We start from the raw sequence: 18,215 nt of genomic DNA on the forward strand, positions 1-18,215 counted from the left end.
GCATCCCTATTTATTACTTTTCCTTGTTTACAATTCCTTCGAAAATCGCCAATTCATTAGAGAGGTTGATTGAGATTTCCTTTTGTTGGGACTTAGGGAGGATAGAAGAGACTATCTAATTAGCTGGGAATTGGTTTGTAGACCTAAGTTTGAGGTGCCTGGGCATTGGGAATAGCAACAACAATATCAAGCCTTAGGTCCCAGTGTCCCACTAGGTGGGGTCCGCTATATGAATCCTCATTTTCCTTTGTCTAGTTTAAGAGCTATTACATCCTTCCTCATGATCTCATTCCATGTTATTTTAATTTTTAGGTCTATCCCTACCTTTTCTATTACTAGTTACAATAACTAGCCTACGCCTCCTCACTAGTGCACCATTTGGCCTGCGTTTCAAATGTCCAGACCATTTAAGCTGCCCATCCCTTACCTTATCTTCTATCGGAGCTATGCCTAACTAATTCTCTTAGTTTATCTTTTAATGTTATACCACTCAAATGACTCAACATTCGTATTTCGGCTACTTTTACTTTTTGGATATGTTGTTTTTTAGTTGTCCAACATTCTGATCCATAGAGCATGATTTGTCTTATTGCCATCTAGTAGAACTTTCGTTTTAATTTTAAGGATATTCTACGATCACACAGAATGCCTAGAGTACTCCTCCATTTTATCCAACTTGCTTTAACACTATGTATTACATCCTTTTCAATTTCTTCTTTTGCTTGCGTAATAGATCCAAAGTAATGAAAACTACTAGTGCTATTAATTTCTTGATTATCAAGTTCAGCTGTCTCCAATATTGCTCTTTACTTGGCTGAAATTACATTTCATATATTATGGGCATTGGTCATTTTTGTGGTATCCAAAAACATCTCCTTTAATGGCAAGTGGCTTTGGAAGTTCCCTCAGGAAGTGAATTCCCCATGGCATAAGGTGATTAAGAGCAAGTATGGGATGAAATGGGATGGGTGAGAGACGAGGTGTAGTAGCATCATCTCTCATCCATGCCCCAAGAAATTTGTGTCTCAGGTTGCTAGTGAGTTCTTTCCCTTAACCGGTTCAAAGTGGGACAGCAGGAAAGTTTGTTTGTGGAAGGATGTGTGGGTGGGGAGTCTTCGTTGGAGCTGAAATTTCATTACTTCATGATGAGCCCATAAGCTCTTTCATTTCTTTAAAGGGGGTTCTTCTTGGGATTTCCATTTCCTTAGGAATCTCATTGAAAGAGAGGTTGATGAGCTCACTATCCTTCTCTCTTTGTTGGACCAGCATAATCCTTTTATTAGTGAGGATGAAAAAGAGTTGAATGGTGATTCTTCGGGTATGTTCACTTTTAAATCTTTTCTCTCTTACTTTTTGAAACCCCTCGTCGTAAAATGTTTTCCTTGAGCTACATCTTTTGGAGGGCAAATTTGCCTTAGAAGCTTTGGGCTTTTGTTTGGACCATGATCTTAGAAAGGATAAATAATGCATGATTTGTTTCTAAGGAGAAGGCCTTATAAGGCTCTCAGCCTGACATGTATGTGCTGTAAAAGCAACAAAGCGAATATCCATCTCGTTGTACATTGCAGAGTGGCATTGATGCTATTGAATGCCCTTTTTTCAGTAGCAGGGAAGGAATGAGTGGCTCTGAGAAAGGTGGGAGAGCTGCTTTTGGTTAACTTCAGGGGTTTTATAAAGAACATATGGTAGAACTCTTTGGTGTGCGGTTTTTTCCCCCATTCTTTGGACCTTGTGGATGGAGAGGAATGCTAGGATCATTGAAGGTTGTCAACCTGTTCACGGCTTTTATGGGATAAAGCATAATGCCTCGTGTCTTTTTGAGTGCGCTTCTTAGGATTCTTTTGGAGTCTATCGCTGTTGGACCTCATAATGAAGGGAAGCATTTTTTGTAATGGCTGCTGTCGCATCTTTTCTATTTTTTTGGTTTTCTTTGCTGTATCATAGTTTCATCCCGCTTTTCTACTTTTCTAGGAAGAGCTTCTTTTCCTCTAAATTCATGTACATTGGTTCTTGGTTTTATATTTAATAGTAGTCTTCTTTTATTAAATTACAAGAATATTCCCCCAAAGAGTCAAAGGACCAAACTCTACAATTGCTCCTATTGGACATATGGCAACCCTTTGTCAAAATGAGTAAAAAAGATAGCTCCTTCACCTCCCTCTAATTTAAATCCCTTTTAAAGGTGAAAATCCTGAGAAAATGGAACCCTCTCAAGAATAAGAAACAAGGAAGTCACATCATTATGATGAGACGAGAGAAGATATAACTAAGCAAAGGAGAAGATAATGCTTTCACCCCTCTGCCGAAACATCTTCCCAAAACCTAATACAACTACTTTTCTCCAAGTGAAATTTTGTCAGAGGAAGAAAAGAAGGATAAGTTGAGAAATAAATCTCCAAGGACTCTCAACAAAGTTTATAACACCCTAATTAACATCTAAGCCACTATTTTGTAGTCCATATTTACTTTTTATTAGTTTTTTGAAATGCATTTTGGAGGCATGCCTCAAGGCGTGCGTTGGTGCATTTTTAGCCTTAAATGCCTTGAGGCATACTCCAAAATGTGAAATTCCCAAGAGGCAAACGCATTTTGGTTGTGTGTTGAGAATGCTCAACTTTCAAGCTTCAAGACCTAAGGCATACACCTTTTAATACTCATATTTTAACTTAATTTAAAAATGTAGAAATATTTTTAAAATATTAGAGAATAAGAATTAGGGCATAGATGTCCCTCTCCATTTGTGGGAGACTGCTCTTTATGTTTGACGAAGTAGCCACTCCTCGGCTAAGCGGTTTCTTTGATTGGGTCATTGATCTTCTCTAGCAATACTTCACAGGTGACATTGCTCCTCTGACTAGACCATCATCTCTCCCTCCCTTTCCCTCTTGTGGGTCTTTGAGAATCACTCTCTTTCTTCTCAAGGCTCACGAAATCTCTTATTGAGGCTCATGACAATCTCTGACTGAACTTTGAAACTTGAAGCAAAACTTTGAAACTTGAAGCAAGGTGAGTCTTGGTCAAATAGGTGATTCTCTTTGAATTTCACTGGAAATGAGATGTGCTCTCTCAGTCCAGCTGCTGCCCCTCTTTGACTTGGATTTTGTAATGTTTATTTGAATGTTTAAACCATGGTTTTTAAAATCGAACCAATGACCAACCCAATAAAGCCATTGGGTTGGTCAGACGGTTGGTCAAACTGGTGATAATATGTGTATAATAATAATCATCATCGTCATTATTATAACAATAAATGAAAATTATAATGATAATGATAATAATAATGATAATTGAGGACACTAGTAGATTTTAGAATACACTAGTAGATTCTATAATTTGGCTACTTGTGCCGATATAGAATGGAAAGAGGATGTGATAATAGCATTATATAGAAAAGGGTCAAAGCCAGCTATTGCCTCCCGACTTCCTGCATGTCGTCTCATTACAGTTGGGGATGCAATACAGGTTGCCACTCAGATTGAAAAGGATATGCAACGTAATCCTCCTAGAGCTACATTAGGCCTTTGATATGAGAAGAATACTAGTGGAGCTGGTACGAGAGAAGATAGTTGAGCAATTGGGTAAAGGAATTCGGACTAATACCCCTTGGAGGACTCCTGAGCTTTTTGAAACAACGTCTAAGAGTCAACAATCACTTAAATGCTTTAAATGTCAAGGTTTTGGGCATCGGGCTGCACAATGCCCAAACCAAGACATGGCTGCTGCGAAAAAGAAGAAGATGATGATAATGATGGCATTCAAATAGTTGAAGCTGAAATAGAAATCCCAAGTGACTTAGATGACGGTGGGAATATGAAAACCTGTTAAGTTCTTCGATATATGCTCTCTTCCCACAAGGTTGATGAAAAAGAAGATTGGAGGCGGACCAACAGCTTTCAAACTCAGGTGATATGCCAAAAGCAGCTTTGTACTTTGGTCATTGATCTTGGCAGTTGCACAAATGTAGTCTTTGAAGAAGCTGTTAAGAATTTAAATTTGGGAGTTGAGCCTCATGTTGAACTATAGAAAATTGCTTGGGTGAATAATACCAACTTGAACGTCCATGTTCATTGCTTACTTGACTTCAAGATTGGTTCCATTGTAGAGATGTGGTATCCTTCCTCTCAAAATCTGTCATATCCTTTTGGGCCGACCATGGTTATTTGATAGGAAGGTGAAGCTTGATGGATATGAGAATTCTTATTCCCTTTCCATTGACAACAAGAAGTATGAGTTGATGCCATCACAAATTCTCTTACTCACCAAGTTGAAGTGTACCATTGGTTCCTTTCTTATAAAACGAGATGATTCTATTCATGGTGATGGGCACCTTAGTACTTTCCCCAACTTGATGGGGATTGAGTTCTTTTTTGGAGGATGGAATGAGAATTCTTATTCCCTCTCCATTGACAACAAGTATAAGTTGATGCCATCATGAATTTTACCACTCACCAAGTTGAATTCTTATGAAATGAGATGATTCTATTCATGGTGATGGACTCCTTGGTAAGTTCCCCAACTTGATGGAGATTGAGTTCGTTTCAGAAGGAGGGAATTGATGTAGGATGAGAAGCAGGTATTTGGATGGATCATTTCGATCCAATTTGGAGGCCTATGTCGAAGAATAGGGTCAATTTTTTATTGTGTCATAAACCCAAATGTTTTTTAATTTGTTTGTTGTTTAAGCATGTGTGTGTAGTTTGCTTCTATTAGGATTATGTATGTTGGGGGATTGTTAATAATATTTGTGTATTCTTGGGGTATGCTTATAATGTAATGTAGTTTTAGGGGTATGTATGTAATTTCTTTGGTTAGAGGCTTTCTTATAAATAGTGTGAAAGCCATGTTATATGCAGTTGATGTTGAATTTGGATTGAAGTGAATGTGAGTTTACCCCTTGTATCTACTCTGTCGTCTCTTCCCCTTACTTCGTCTCTTCAATTTCTTCTAAATTCTCCTATAGCTGCAGATCCTTGATGCTGCCCCTGCATCACATAGGATTTAAGAATTATGTTTTATCTTTTTTCTTTATTGCTCTAATTTTTCTACTATATATAAATTCATTTTATTTAGTAATTAATTAAAAAGTACAGTCCCAAAAAGCTTGCACCTCAAAGCCTTGAGGCTTACGCCTCACCTAGCTTGGGGTAAAACGCCTCGCCTTGCACCTTTGCCTTTTAAAACACTGTTTTTAATTACTATGTGCCAAAGAGAAGTCACCTACAAGGGAAGCCTCCACAACCATTTAGGTAATTGGGAAGCGTTTTCAACACCAAATTACCAAGAATTAACCCCCTTTTTTCTTTAGTGCTACTGACCACCTCTGACCTAACAAATGCTCTCTGCCCTCCCCTACACCTGACCAAAGAAAATCTCTTGTAATCTTCTCTGTTGTATGAGCTACCCTCCCGGAATTCTAAAAAGAGAAAAAATACAGTGGGATAGTAGAATAAGTTGTTCTTAATAATTGAAATTCTACCGCCTAAAGAAAACAAAGCTCTTTTCCATCGATCCAGCCACTCAGCTGCTTTAGACACCACCAGATCCCAAAAGGCTAATGAACGGGGCTTGGCATCAAAAGGAACTCCTAAGTACACCAAAGGCCACTAAAACACCACACCCAGTGAGGGGAGTCAGCTCCAAAACCCTCTCAGGACTAACATTAATCAGGTCAATGCCACTCTTCCCCAAATTAAAATTCTAAGACTGAAGGCTCTTCCAGAAATCTGCAGAATGAGAATGTGCACAGTCAACATGATCATTTGAAAAAATAAAGTTATCTTCAAACTGCAAATTAGACACAACAACCTCCTTGTTGCCCACCTTAATACCTTTGAGAACCCCCCTATCAACAGCCCTATCAATCATTCTGCTCAACACATCCACAACAAGGACAAAAAGAAAAGTGGATAATGCATCCCTCTGCCTAACTCCCCTAGAAGAAGAAAACCAGTATATAGGCTGGTCATTAATAATTACAGAAAAATAAGCTATGGACTGAATGTGTTTTGTTTACCTGTAGCAGGCTTATATGTATTTGGGGGTTTGTCTCTAATATGTGTCTTTTTAGGATTTCATTTTGTAATTTCATGCATCTTTGGAGATTTATGTGTAATTTTTTGTAATTTAGGTTTTCTTATGAATAGGGTGCGAAAGCCATGTAAGAGTTAGTTTTTGTTGAATTTGAACTGAAGTGATGAATGTTTCTTGCCCCACCCCCCTCAACACACACACATACACTCACCAAGAACTGTATCTCCCTTCCCTACTTTCTTCCTCCCTTCTTCTTCCCCTCTACCCCCATCAATTTCTCTTCCAATTTCTCTATGGGCAGTAATTCTTATTGCTGTTCTGCATCATTTTCTCAATTCCGCTTTGCTGTACTAAATGTGCTGAAGAAATATCATTTGTTTGGGTTCAATATTGTTGTTGTGTTGCAGTGTTCGTGTATTTGGACTGACTAGATCTGATTTTTGCAGTCACTTGTCAGAGTATTGGAATCATGTGCTGGGAATACACTATGTCACTCTCTAGTTTTGTTTCAAGACCTGCTCGTGTCAACATCACTTTCTCCTGTATGGCTTGATCTTAAATGCCTAATCATCTTCATTTGTGTTGCAATTTTTAAATTATGCCGTAGTTGATTTTCAGTTTGGTTGAGCACAGGCTCAGGAACCAACTATAATCAGTACTACTATAAAGAGAGATTCCCCTTTTGACACTCTGGTCTCATATTTCAAGTTCCTAAAATACTTTTCACTAACTCAAGTTTTCTATGATTTAAGAGGTATAATACTAAAAATAAAAATTCAATTGTTTTCTAAAAATGAAAAATAGAAAATTTTGGAGCTGTGGAGCGCTCATGTAGTGTTTTCCTGGGGCTAGTTTGTGTTGATATTGTTCTGGTCTGTGATTGCTGCATTAATGAATGATCTTTTGTCAGGTTGACACCATAAACTTATTTACATATGCTGTTTTGAGGTTGTCTCCACACGCTTTATCCCCCGGAGTGAGCTCCTGGTCCTATTTACGTAGAGGAAATTCAGCTTCTCATGTTGCTGCGATATCTGTCTCGGCAAACCCTGGTTCTGTTGCAGAGCAATTTTATGGTTCACGTGATACGTCTCCTGATGGAGGTCAGAATTATTGTATTGCAAGGCCCCTGGTGCATAACAAGTGGTCCAAAGGGAAGGATGGTTTTCTTGTCACTGATATTTGGGGTGCTGAGGTTGGTAGCTCGATTAATGCCACCCCAACAGTTTGGCTTCAGCAGATGGAGGAAAGAATGTATCTCTGTGCTTATCAGCATAAAAACCTTACCTTAATCCTTCTCATTCCTGTAACCTCTGTTCTAAATGGGGAGCAAGGAGTCTCTATGGTGAAGCAGCAAATCCTTGAAAATGTTCGTCTCCTATCTATGTTAGCATTTATAGTGATGTTTGCCATTGAAAAATTTCTACTAAAACTTGTTCTTGTCCATGATATCTTTGGTTTTTTATGCATATCAATGGCCTGTTGGCAGTCTGTTTTGCAATTGTTTTGCCACTATTCTTTGAATTGGTCCACATCTTTGCTGAAGGGTGTTTAATTAATTTTATAAAAGAATATATTGAGTATTTTTCTGTCACTGTATATTCATTAATGCTTCACTGTACTTTCACAGCTATTCACTCTCTACCATTACATCGTTCATTTTCTTGGATAAGACATTTCTTGATACAGTTCTTTTACATGCCACTTGCTAGGAACAATTCGATAATCTCTATTAAACTTGCTTTTCTAATTGGCTAGTGCTATGCTTTTACTCTCTTGACGGTTTTGAGTTTCTTTTCTCAAACAAATAAGTGGATATATAATGTCAACTGCTGTCATTTTGCTTTATTGTTTATATCTCCGGTTTAATGAATAAATAGTAAGAGAGAAAGATGAGAAAATTTCTTTTCCGCATAGAGGACATGACGCTGTATCTGCATCTCTTTGGGCTTTAGTGTAGGCTGTTTAGGGAACTTATAATGACAATGTTAAGCGGGATTGGAAGGCTTTGTTGAGTTTATCGCTTTTTATTTTTGTTTTTCCTTTTTATTGAGAATTTCTTGTCTTGTCTGTTGCGCATTCTTTTTCTTCTTCTAATATATATATATATAATTTTTTTTTTCTATATTAAAAAATTGTTGGTAGAGAATATATTATTTTAGTAATCAGGCAGTTTGACTGGGGTACTCTTGCCCTTCATGTCCTATAATTAATATTTAAGAGGGCAAAACTGGAGCTTCATGGAAGCTCAAACCTCCAGGTACCTGCCAACTGGTCTTCTCCCTCTGATCTCTTCTTCCCTTGTTCTCTTCTCCCTATCTAACCCAATCATGTGCTGTATTTTCTTCATTGAAGCTTCAATTTCGTCAAATTTGCAGCATGCTATTGGAGCACTAAACTTCTCTAAACCTGATTGACTTGGTAGTTTTAGCCACTTATCTCCCTTTCTTTGTTTCTCTCCCTTATTGACTATTAAAATAGAGATCTCTTCTCTGGTTTGAGAGTCATTTAGGGTTGTCTTCACTTCTTAGCCATGACTCATGAGCAACACTTGTGGGTGTTGTGTGGCTGGTGGTAGTTTGCTGATGTAAAGAGAACCACGTGCTGTATATGTGGACATCTGTTTGCTGTTTTGATGCTTCCTGTAATTGGTTGCCTAGTGATGGTGTTGTTTATGTTGTGTGTATGTGATCTCCTGGTCATGGCTGCTTATGCAGCAGCTTTTTTATTGAGTGTCTGCACTGCTGTGTAAGTGTTTGTGGTTCTTAGTTGTGATATGCTCTGTGCTTTGTGATATAAGCCAACTTTGACTGGATTAATTAAACTATATGATTCCTCTTAGGATACCGTAACTTGAGTTTTGTGGTTGTAACTGCCTTGTGAAGTTCTAGATCTTCAAAGTTCTGGAGTGCTGTTTTGTGCTGCTGTGTACTGCTCGATTCAGCATTGTCTCTTTGTTTCTCATTCATGGCATTGATGTGTTTGGATTGTGTTGTATTGAGTGTAGATCTTATAGCTTCTATAGAGAAAGCTTTTGCTGATAGTGTTAATGTGCAAATCATAGCCATCAAAATCAAACTCGTTGGATCCTCCAACTACTTGTTGAGCTCATAGGCTATGCAAGTGTATATTAATGTAAAAGGGAAGTCCAAGTATTTGCCAAGGATTATGAAGATTGGATGAAAGGGAATGATAGCTTGTGTAGTTGTGGAACAGCATGGAGCCATGAATTGATATGAATGAGATGTTTCTTAGAAGAGTTAAGCCTTATGGGATGATCTTTGTGAAAGCTTCTTACAAGATAAAAATCAAACAAGTGTTTTTGATGTAAACAAGTAGTCCTTTCCTCATGCTGATAAATGTGTCTTTTTAGGTACTCAAGAACTCAGAAAGGATATTGATGTTATGATCCACTGATTGATAGGGACTACGTTAGTGCAGATGCCACCTTTTTTCAGGGGACACCTTATTTATCATGTCCTTAGATGAATCTATTTTGAGTCAACAAATTTTAGTCCCCCTCCCCTTCGTCTGTTGATACTCTTGTACTTACCTTATTCCTATGGAGAAAACTTCGACTCCTCTTCCCAGTCCTTTAGTTATGGATCCATAGAAATGGTTGAGGTTTGTGAATGACGGGAAGCACTAAGCAGCTACCTTTTCTGCCTCTCATTGTCTTGACGTTTGGCTCTGGAGATCCATCCCAATGTGACTTTCAGCAGTACTTAGTTTCATATCCTATTATTATGTTTTAATTCTTTGTTGCCGTGTGTTTCTCTTGCCTTATATGTATTCTCTGCTTCTATCCTTTCCTGACGTATTGAAGCGCTTGCTGACCTTCAGCAGAAGGATACAATGGATGAAGAGATGGATGCCTTGATCACTTGAGGGAGGTGTTCCTCCTGGTAAGGAGTTGGTTAGTGTCGTCGGGTTTACCCTATCAACTGTCTTCCTGACAACTCTATTAATTGGCTTGAAGCTTGATTGGACTCCAAGGGGTATACACAACACACGGTATTGATTATTTTGAGGCCTTCTCTCCTTTTTTCTTTGTTTTTGTTTTTTTTTTTTTCCCATCGTAAAAGGAAAAGCTTTACTAAAAAAAGGCAAGGAGAAGAAAATACAAAAAGGAGAACAAGAAGACCTTGAATCATAAGGGGGAAAAGAAAAACCTGTATCATCTTAGCAAAGCCACTGACTCTCAAAACAGCCTGCACCATAAGCCCAAAGAGAAGCCAAATATTGCACTCTCTCTCAAAGAAGATCCTTTGACATTTTTTTTTTTTTGAGAAAAAATTCTGGTATTCCTCTTCAGCCAGATTCCCCATAAAGTAGCATGAAGAGCACATCTTCACAGCCTTTTCTCACCCTTACCTTAACGAACACAAGAAACACCAAAACATTCTTCTGTTGACTTCAATTAAACCCTTTTTTCACCCAAGAACTCCAAAGCGTGGTCCACAATCCCCATCCAAACGAACTGTGTAAAACAAATGTGAGGCTTTCTCAGAACTACTCCCACACATGAGACATATCTGTAGACAAAGCTTTAGAAGGGCTCCTACTCTGCAGCAGATTGTTGGTGTTAACTCTATTAAGGGCCACAAACCAAAATAATGCATTTACCTTATGAGGAACTTTAGTCATATGCCCAAAAAACAGTAAAAAGACACATCAACCTTAATTAGACAAGAAATAAAAGGTTTGCATGAATAATCCCCTGAAGAATCCAAAATCCGAATTCTAGCATCACTCCTATTGGAGATAATGTTGCTCTCCAAGACAATGAACCAATAAGTAAGCTCCTCCTACTCTCTACTGTTCAAATTCCTCCTAAAATGAAATTCCCAAGAAAAAAAATCCCTCTTGAAAATAAGAAAGGAGGAATTCTCATCATTATGGAGAGAAGGAAGATGATACAAACAAGGAATTGAGCAATACAAAGTAACCTTCCTCACCCAAAACTCATTGTAAAAACCGAACACAATTGCCTTTACCCCAGTAAAACTTTATAGTCAAGCAAATAAAGAAAGGTCCCTTTCAAAAAATGGAGGAATATTTGCAAGAGAAAGAGAAGGAAGGCATGTATAAGAGTAATTCTACTCCCTAAAAAGAATAATGCGACTTCCCAGCCATCGACCGCTTAATTGGACACCACTGGATCACAAAAAGCTAAAGAGTGGGGTTTTCCTCCCAAAGGGACTCCTAATTAATTTCTTTTTTTTTAAATAGACAAAGAAGTTTATTGATAGATTAAGAATATACAGCCAGGAGAGTAAGGCTTCTCCTTACCAAAATCTGGGAAAACCAGATAAAAAACAAAGAAGAAAATCCAAATGCAATAAGAACAAAACCAAAAAACCAGTGCACGCTAAGTCACTAACAATCCAGCGTATTACCAATTGTGCTGAATATCCGAAAAGCTCACCCCCTTTGAAGATCCGCCCAACAGAGAAAAGCCATATAAAGAACCTTCTCCCAAACAGCGAAGACAACAAATTCTTCCCTTAAAACATGCCCATTGTGTTCCACCCACAGGCACTAAAATACTACAAAAAAAGCACATTTCCAGAGCATTGCCCTTTTTCTTGCCAAAACCCACAAAAGAAATTGCCTTTGGAGGAATCCAAGATTCTTCAAAAGAACCAAATACCTGCACCTAGCTAGGGAGGTTAATTCTAAAACCCTCTTAGAGGTAAGATTGATTGCCTCAATACAACTCTAAGCCAAGTTAATTCTAAGATCGGAAACCCTTTCAAAATATGCAATAATTGAAGAACTTGCTAGGAATATCCAAAATGAGATCCCTTGGTGTATGTTGTTTGCAGATAATAGTGTGTTGATCGATGATAGTAGGAGCGGAGTGGGATCTAAGTTAGAAATTGGAGAGCCACATTAGAGTCTAAAGGGTTTAGGATAAGTAGGAATGAATCAAAATCTATGAATTGTAATTTTAGTAATGTAAGGAGTAGCAACGGAGAGAAGATTAAACTTGGTAACCAAGAGATTAATAGCACTAATAGATTTACATATCTTGGATATATTATGCAAGTTGAAGGGGAAATTGAAAAGATGTAGTACATAGAATTAAAATAGGTTGGGTAAAATGGAGGAGTGCGTCAGGTTTGTTGTGTGATCATAGAATACCCTTAAAATTAAAAGGAAAGTTCTATAAGACGGCTATAAGGCCAGCTATGCTTTATGGTTCAGAATGTTTGGCAACTAAGAAAAAACCTGTACAAAAGGTAAAAGTTGTTGAAATGCGAATGTTAAGGTGGATGAGTGGTTTAACATTAAAGAATAAAGTAAGAAACGAGCATATACGCAATACTTTAGGCATAGCACCGGTTGAAAACAAGGTAAGGGAGTGGTGGCTTAGATGGTTTGGGCATTTGAAATACAAGTCTAGTAGAGTACTTGTGAGGAGGAGTGAGTTAATTATTATTTTTGGCATGAATATAGGTAGGGATAGGCCTAAAATAAATTGGAATAAGGTAGTGAGGAAGAATTTAATAGCCCTTAATCTAATTGAGGAAAACGCCCTCAATCAGGTGATGGCGGAAAAGGATCCAAGTGGCCCACCCCACCTAGTGGGACTTAAGGCTTGTTGTTGTTGTGGTTGTGTTTATCATTAAATTGCAAATAAGAAACTACCATGTCCTCCTTGCCCACCTTAATGCTCCTCACAACTCCCCTATCTATCATTCTACTCAAAGCATCCACCACAAGGACAAAGATGCCCCCCCCCCCCCCCCCCCAAAAAAAAAAAAGAGGAAGAAAAAGCTCTAAACCACTCTTTGAGCAGCCCATAATAATAAATGAAAAAGAAGCAGTAGTGTTGCTTAGCTAAATTCTGTTCATGCATTGTGCTTGTTGGCAGAAAATTTTGGCTGCCATTAATACTGGTTGGATGTGACGAATGCCTTCTTGTAATGGGGTTTTAGGAAGAGTTGTACATGGAACCATGGTCTTAAGTTTCCATCAAAATTTCCACTTTCCCTCATCGTAAAAATCGAGATGGCAATCGATTTCCATATTACAAAATTTCAATGAATCGTCTGAAATTTATCAAATCCTCAAAATTTTAGTGAAACTTGCGAAAATTTTAACTATAGAATGAAATTTCCTTAGAATTCACATGTAAGATTTAAAAGCAAAATGAAATTTCTCTCTTAATTTATCATATTTTTTTTATTGAAACAAAAGATTATTAGAGGGCTTTTGAAATAATGTGAAAAATGAAACTTCGATTTTTAGTGATAATATTTTATTTAACCATTAATGTCTAAATTATATTTATTTATATAATAAATTTTTTATTTATGAATTTCATTATATTTTAACCAAAATATGTTATATTACAACTATTGCACCTTATACACAACATAAATGTATTTTATTTATAATATATTAGTCCTAAAACTTATATTCTTAACCATTTCTAAAGTTTCATGAAGAATTTTATGCTTTATTGCGAATTTTCGTTGTTTTCTTAAATTGAAATCGAAATTGAAAATTTCCCCCAAATTTATGTACTTTTGGACTTGCAAAACTTGTATCAAAATCGAAATTAAAGACCTTGCATGGAACAACCTCCGGGTATATTGCTCAAGGGAGAGTGGTTACATATAGAGGCTGCATAAGGCCATTTGTGGTCTTAAGAAATTTTCTAAAGCCTGGTTTGACAAATTTAGTATGGTGGTCTCACCATTTGATTTTATTGAGTGCTACAATGATCATTCGATCTTTGTCTGCAAAAAGGAGATGTGTGTGGTACTTCTAGTAGTTTATGTTCATTAATGGCAATGGCTAGTGCAAAGTAGTGGATTTTAGAAAATTTGAATCAAGGTTTTGGGATCTTTGTGGTACTTTCTTGGCATTGAGTTAGTTTGCTCTAAGATGGGGTTAAACCTATCTTACCGAAAACTTACCTTGGAATTGCCAAGTAAGATTATATGTTGGGAGCTAAACCAATTGATACTACTATGGATCTCAATGTGAAATTGCCTTGGGATGTTGGTTCAGACTTTGAAGACAAATGTTTATATGGGTAGTTGTGTTGGCCAGTTGATGTACTTAACTTTCACTAGACATGGCATATCATTTGCTGTAGGGTTGGTGGGTTAGTTTATGAAAGATCCCGAGCAAGCCATATTGCGACGTTATCTATACGATTTATTTGTATCCTAAGAGCTTCCTTTGCTGGCCTTTGATATATAAATGTAATAGAAATTGGGATACTTTAATGCAGATTAGGTTGGCTCTGTTCAAGATTGAAGGATCAAAATTCTAATAATGGATACCATGCGTTTGTTGCTATTAATCTTGTTACATGGCATGACAACAAACAAACTCCTGTACCAAGATCTAGTGCTGAAGCAGAATATTGAGCTATGGCTATTGGCTCACCCTAGTGAGCTTGTGTTGCAAAGTCTTTTATGTTAGAGATGGGATTCTTGGCAATGAAACCCATAGAAATATTATGTGATAATCAAGCTGCTGTCATATTCCTAACAGCCCAGTGTTTCCTGAGAGGACAAAGCACATGGAGATTGACCCTCATTTTGCAAGGGATTCTGTATTGAAAAAGGTTGTGAGGACACTATTTCTGACATTTTCAGTTTTGAGATGTTTTCAAGAAGGCTTTTTTATAGCCACCTTGTCTAATTGTTGTAACAAGCTGGAGTTGTGTGACATCTATGCACCTGTAGCTTGAGGAGGAGTTTTTTAGAAGAGAATATGTTATTTTAATGATTAGTCAGTGTGAATGGGGACACTTTTGTCCTCACATCCTATTATTATTATTATTATTATATAAAGAATGCAGAGCTGGCGCGGTATATAAGGATTGCCAATTAGGTCTTCTCTCCCTAGTATTATGTTCTCTTCTCCTTCTCTCACCCTAAATGGTGTATTTTCTTCATTGAAACTTCAATTTATTTCAACTTTGCAACAAAAAATGACAAGAGAAAAAAGTGAAAGCAATGGAATAGTTGGTATGGAAATTTCTCTCCCTAAGACCAGTTATTTATTGGTTAATAAGTCAAAATTACAAGAATGCCACATAGGGAAGAGATGATAATTGGTAAGTACTAACTAGAAGGAGAACATATGATCGGAAATTGAAAATGGTGCGGGCTTATCTAATAGTGTGCCTTAAGTTGGGCAAAAATTCCAGAAATGTTAGCGATTGCACCGTGATCTCTCATAATTGCGCTCAACTTAATTAGTGTTGGTGAACTAGGTAGTTGTTGCATGTCGGTTCTGAATATTATCCATCTTTAGCTCTCCTCTACTAAGATAACAGCCCACTTTTATATGCTTTGTGCTGTTATGTTGGGAGGGATATGTTGATAGGGTTATGGATTTGCCTTGTCAGCTTTATTCCCATGATATAAGTGGTTTGAATCTTAATTCCTTTAATATTCAATTGTACCTTTAGTCATTTTATTTGTGCGGCATGAAGCAACGCCTGACTGGACTCTAGTTGGCGGCTATGCCATTTTTTTGTCCTCTTTTATGTGATGAGCTAATGGCTTTACTAACAATTCCAAGTACTTATGTTGGAGACAAAGTTCTCATATTGAGTGTGACCCTGAAATACTTTAAATTGTTTAAGTGTTTTAAGTGAATGTATGGACTGATTGGTTAGTTGTAGCATTAGCATGGTGTGGGAAAAAGCATCAATAAATATACAGATTTTTTTTTTCCCTATAGAAAAAGAAGAGATTTTAGTAATAAGAGAAGAATCTACAAAGAGGAGAATAAGACATCTTCTATCCAAATTCTTGAAGAATCCAGAAAAAAAACAACTAAAGAAACAAACAAATACTATTAAATATCAAAGAAAAACATTCCTCCATTCTTGCTGAATTTTCCGAAAATCTTGCTCCCTTAAAGCATCCAAAGCCAACACACCATAAAGAGGCCAAGTTATGAATATTTTCCCAAACCAGCTGCTGATTCAAATTTTCTCCTGAAAAATCCATACATTAGGCTTCAACCATAAACCCCAGAGCGCTGCAAATATACCACATTCCCAAGGAACAGTCTTATCCTTCCTCCTTCCAAAACCTTCAAAAGAAATAGCCAACATTCCTTCCACTGACGTTGGGCAAACTCAAGCTTCTCCCAACATGCCAAATAATTTATTCTAGATGCTCCAAGCAAAATACAATGTAAGAACAAATGAGATGCCGATTCAGAATTCAAATAACAAATTGAACAAACATTTGGAGATAATGCCTTCGAAGGCCTCCTGATTTGCACAACTTATTAGTATTGATTCTATTAAGCACAGCCATCCAAATGAAAGCCTTAATTTTTGTGGGAGCTTTGGTCTTCTGAATACATGAGTATAGAGGAAAACAAGAGTTGGAACTGGTAAAAAAACTCAAAAAAAGATCTACAAGAGTATACCCTCGAATGATCCATAGAAATTTTACTGAGTATCCCTCGTTGAAGAGAGATGAAAATTGTTCGATAATGACAAGAAGGGGGAGAGTTCCAACAACCCTTTATCATGTAAAGGTCCTCTAAAATGAAAGTTCCAAGTAACTAGAGGGCTAACTGATCAACCACAAAGAAAGAAATCATACTATCTTGCCTAGAACTAATCAAAAGAGGCGAGGATGAGATATGGATAGAACATCATTCCCCAACCACAGATCTTTCCAAAATGATACTATCTAGGAAATAGATCTCCATGGACTCTATGAAGAATATCACAAACTAATAATGGTATCCCACTCATTTATACTCTACCATACTTACTTCTAATCACTTTATGCCATATAAAATGATCTTCTAGGGGAAAATGACATAGCTATTTAGCTAGGAGAGCAATGCTTTTAGACACCAAATTTCCAAGACCCCAACTTTCCCTACATTTTAGGCGTGTAGACCTCATCTCACCTAAATCAATATACTAGTTATTGATGGTGATTGCCATTAGTAAGGGTGTATTCAAGTTGAGTCAAGTCGACATTGTGAGATGCTCAAACTTGACTTCACCTGAATATTAAAAAATGTTGACCTCAAGCTTTGAACGCAAACTCAACTTTGCTTCAAGTTCTTAAAAATCATGCTCGACTTGGTTAAGCTTGACTTGATTATAAAATAATGTTAAGTAAATGGATAAAATATATAAATTGTATATAATGTTAAATATATGTACAAAAAATATATATTACAAAATATAAAGGTAATAAAATTACAAAATAAGAACAAAAGCTTGATTAGACTTGCAAGTAGTGTTAGAACGCTCAAATGCAACTTATCAAGCTACTCGAGGAGCTCAAGCATGACTCAAATTTGAGTAAAATGATTCGAATGAAGTTGAGTTGAGTTATAGAGTGAGTTGAGTCTAAATAGCTATGATCTAGCTTGACTCGCTTACACCCTTATGCATTAGTAAGTAGCTATCCTGCATTTTCTAATTGATTTGTTATAGAAGGATTTAGCTAAGTAATTTTATTCTCCCATATGCTAAGCTTAAAGAAAAAAAAATGAAGATTTAAGGTATATTCCTATAGGATTTTATGGTTTGGTTTACATATATATATATATATATATATATATTTTCAACTACCATGAATGTGCGCAAAAGGATTGTGTTACCCTAGTGCGTAAAAAAGATTGTGCAATTAAAGTCAAAATTCTATACCAATTAGCTTACTCACAGATGTCTATAAGATTTTGACTAAAGTGTTATCTAAGAGATTGGCTACAATTCTAGAGGATACTCTCTCTTAGCCAGAGCGCCTTTACATGTGATAGACAAATCCTTGATGTTGCATTGATAGCTATAATGAGGTGGTTGAAAATGCTACCTGTAAGAAAAAGTGGGGTCTTGTGCTGAAATGGGATTTTGAAAAAGCCTAATAGGGTGAATTGGAGTTTCTTGCATAAGTTTATGGATAGAAAAGGTTTTGGTCTGAGGTGGAGGAAATGGATTAGAAAAAGCCTAGGTCTTGGTTTCATGCATCCAGAAGTCTTAGAAAGGGGCAATCCCCTCTTCCCTTTTTTCTATAGTATTGTAGTTTATAGTTTGAGTAGGATCATTGAGAGAGGAGTTGAGAAAAAGCTGGTGGAGGGGATTAAGGTAGGAAATGAGGAGTGTGTCGTTTCGCATCTCCAATTCGCAGATGATGCAGTTCTCTTCCTCACTAATAACGTGGGTTGCT

The 18,215-nt window shown here is 37.0% G+C and overlaps 1 protein-coding gene across 13 annotated transcripts in view; it reads left to right on the plus strand.

The window, feature by feature from the left end:
* The window catches only part of LOC131151725 (vacuolar fusion protein CCZ1 homolog B-like), a 75,549-nt gene that overhangs the window by 27,562 nt on the left and 29,772 nt on the right, over positions 1-18,215 (plus strand). For all 13 annotated transcript variants that reach the window (XM_058103106.1, XM_058103108.1, XM_058103112.1 and 10 more), the window contains 2 exons: positions 6,477-6,572; positions 6,941-7,399. In XM_058103106.1, coding sequence (XP_057959089.1) covers positions 6,477-6,572; positions 6,941-7,399 — 555 coding nt within the window. The remainder of the gene's footprint in view (positions 1-6,476; positions 6,573-6,940; positions 7,400-18,215) is intronic.

The sequence above is a fragment of the Malania oleifera genome, chromosome 3 (assembly GCF_029873635.1).
Source record: "Malania oleifera isolate guangnan ecotype guangnan chromosome 3, ASM2987363v1, whole genome shotgun sequence".
Taxonomy (NCBI): Eukaryota; Viridiplantae; Streptophyta; class Magnoliopsida; order Santalales; family Ximeniaceae; genus Malania; species Malania oleifera.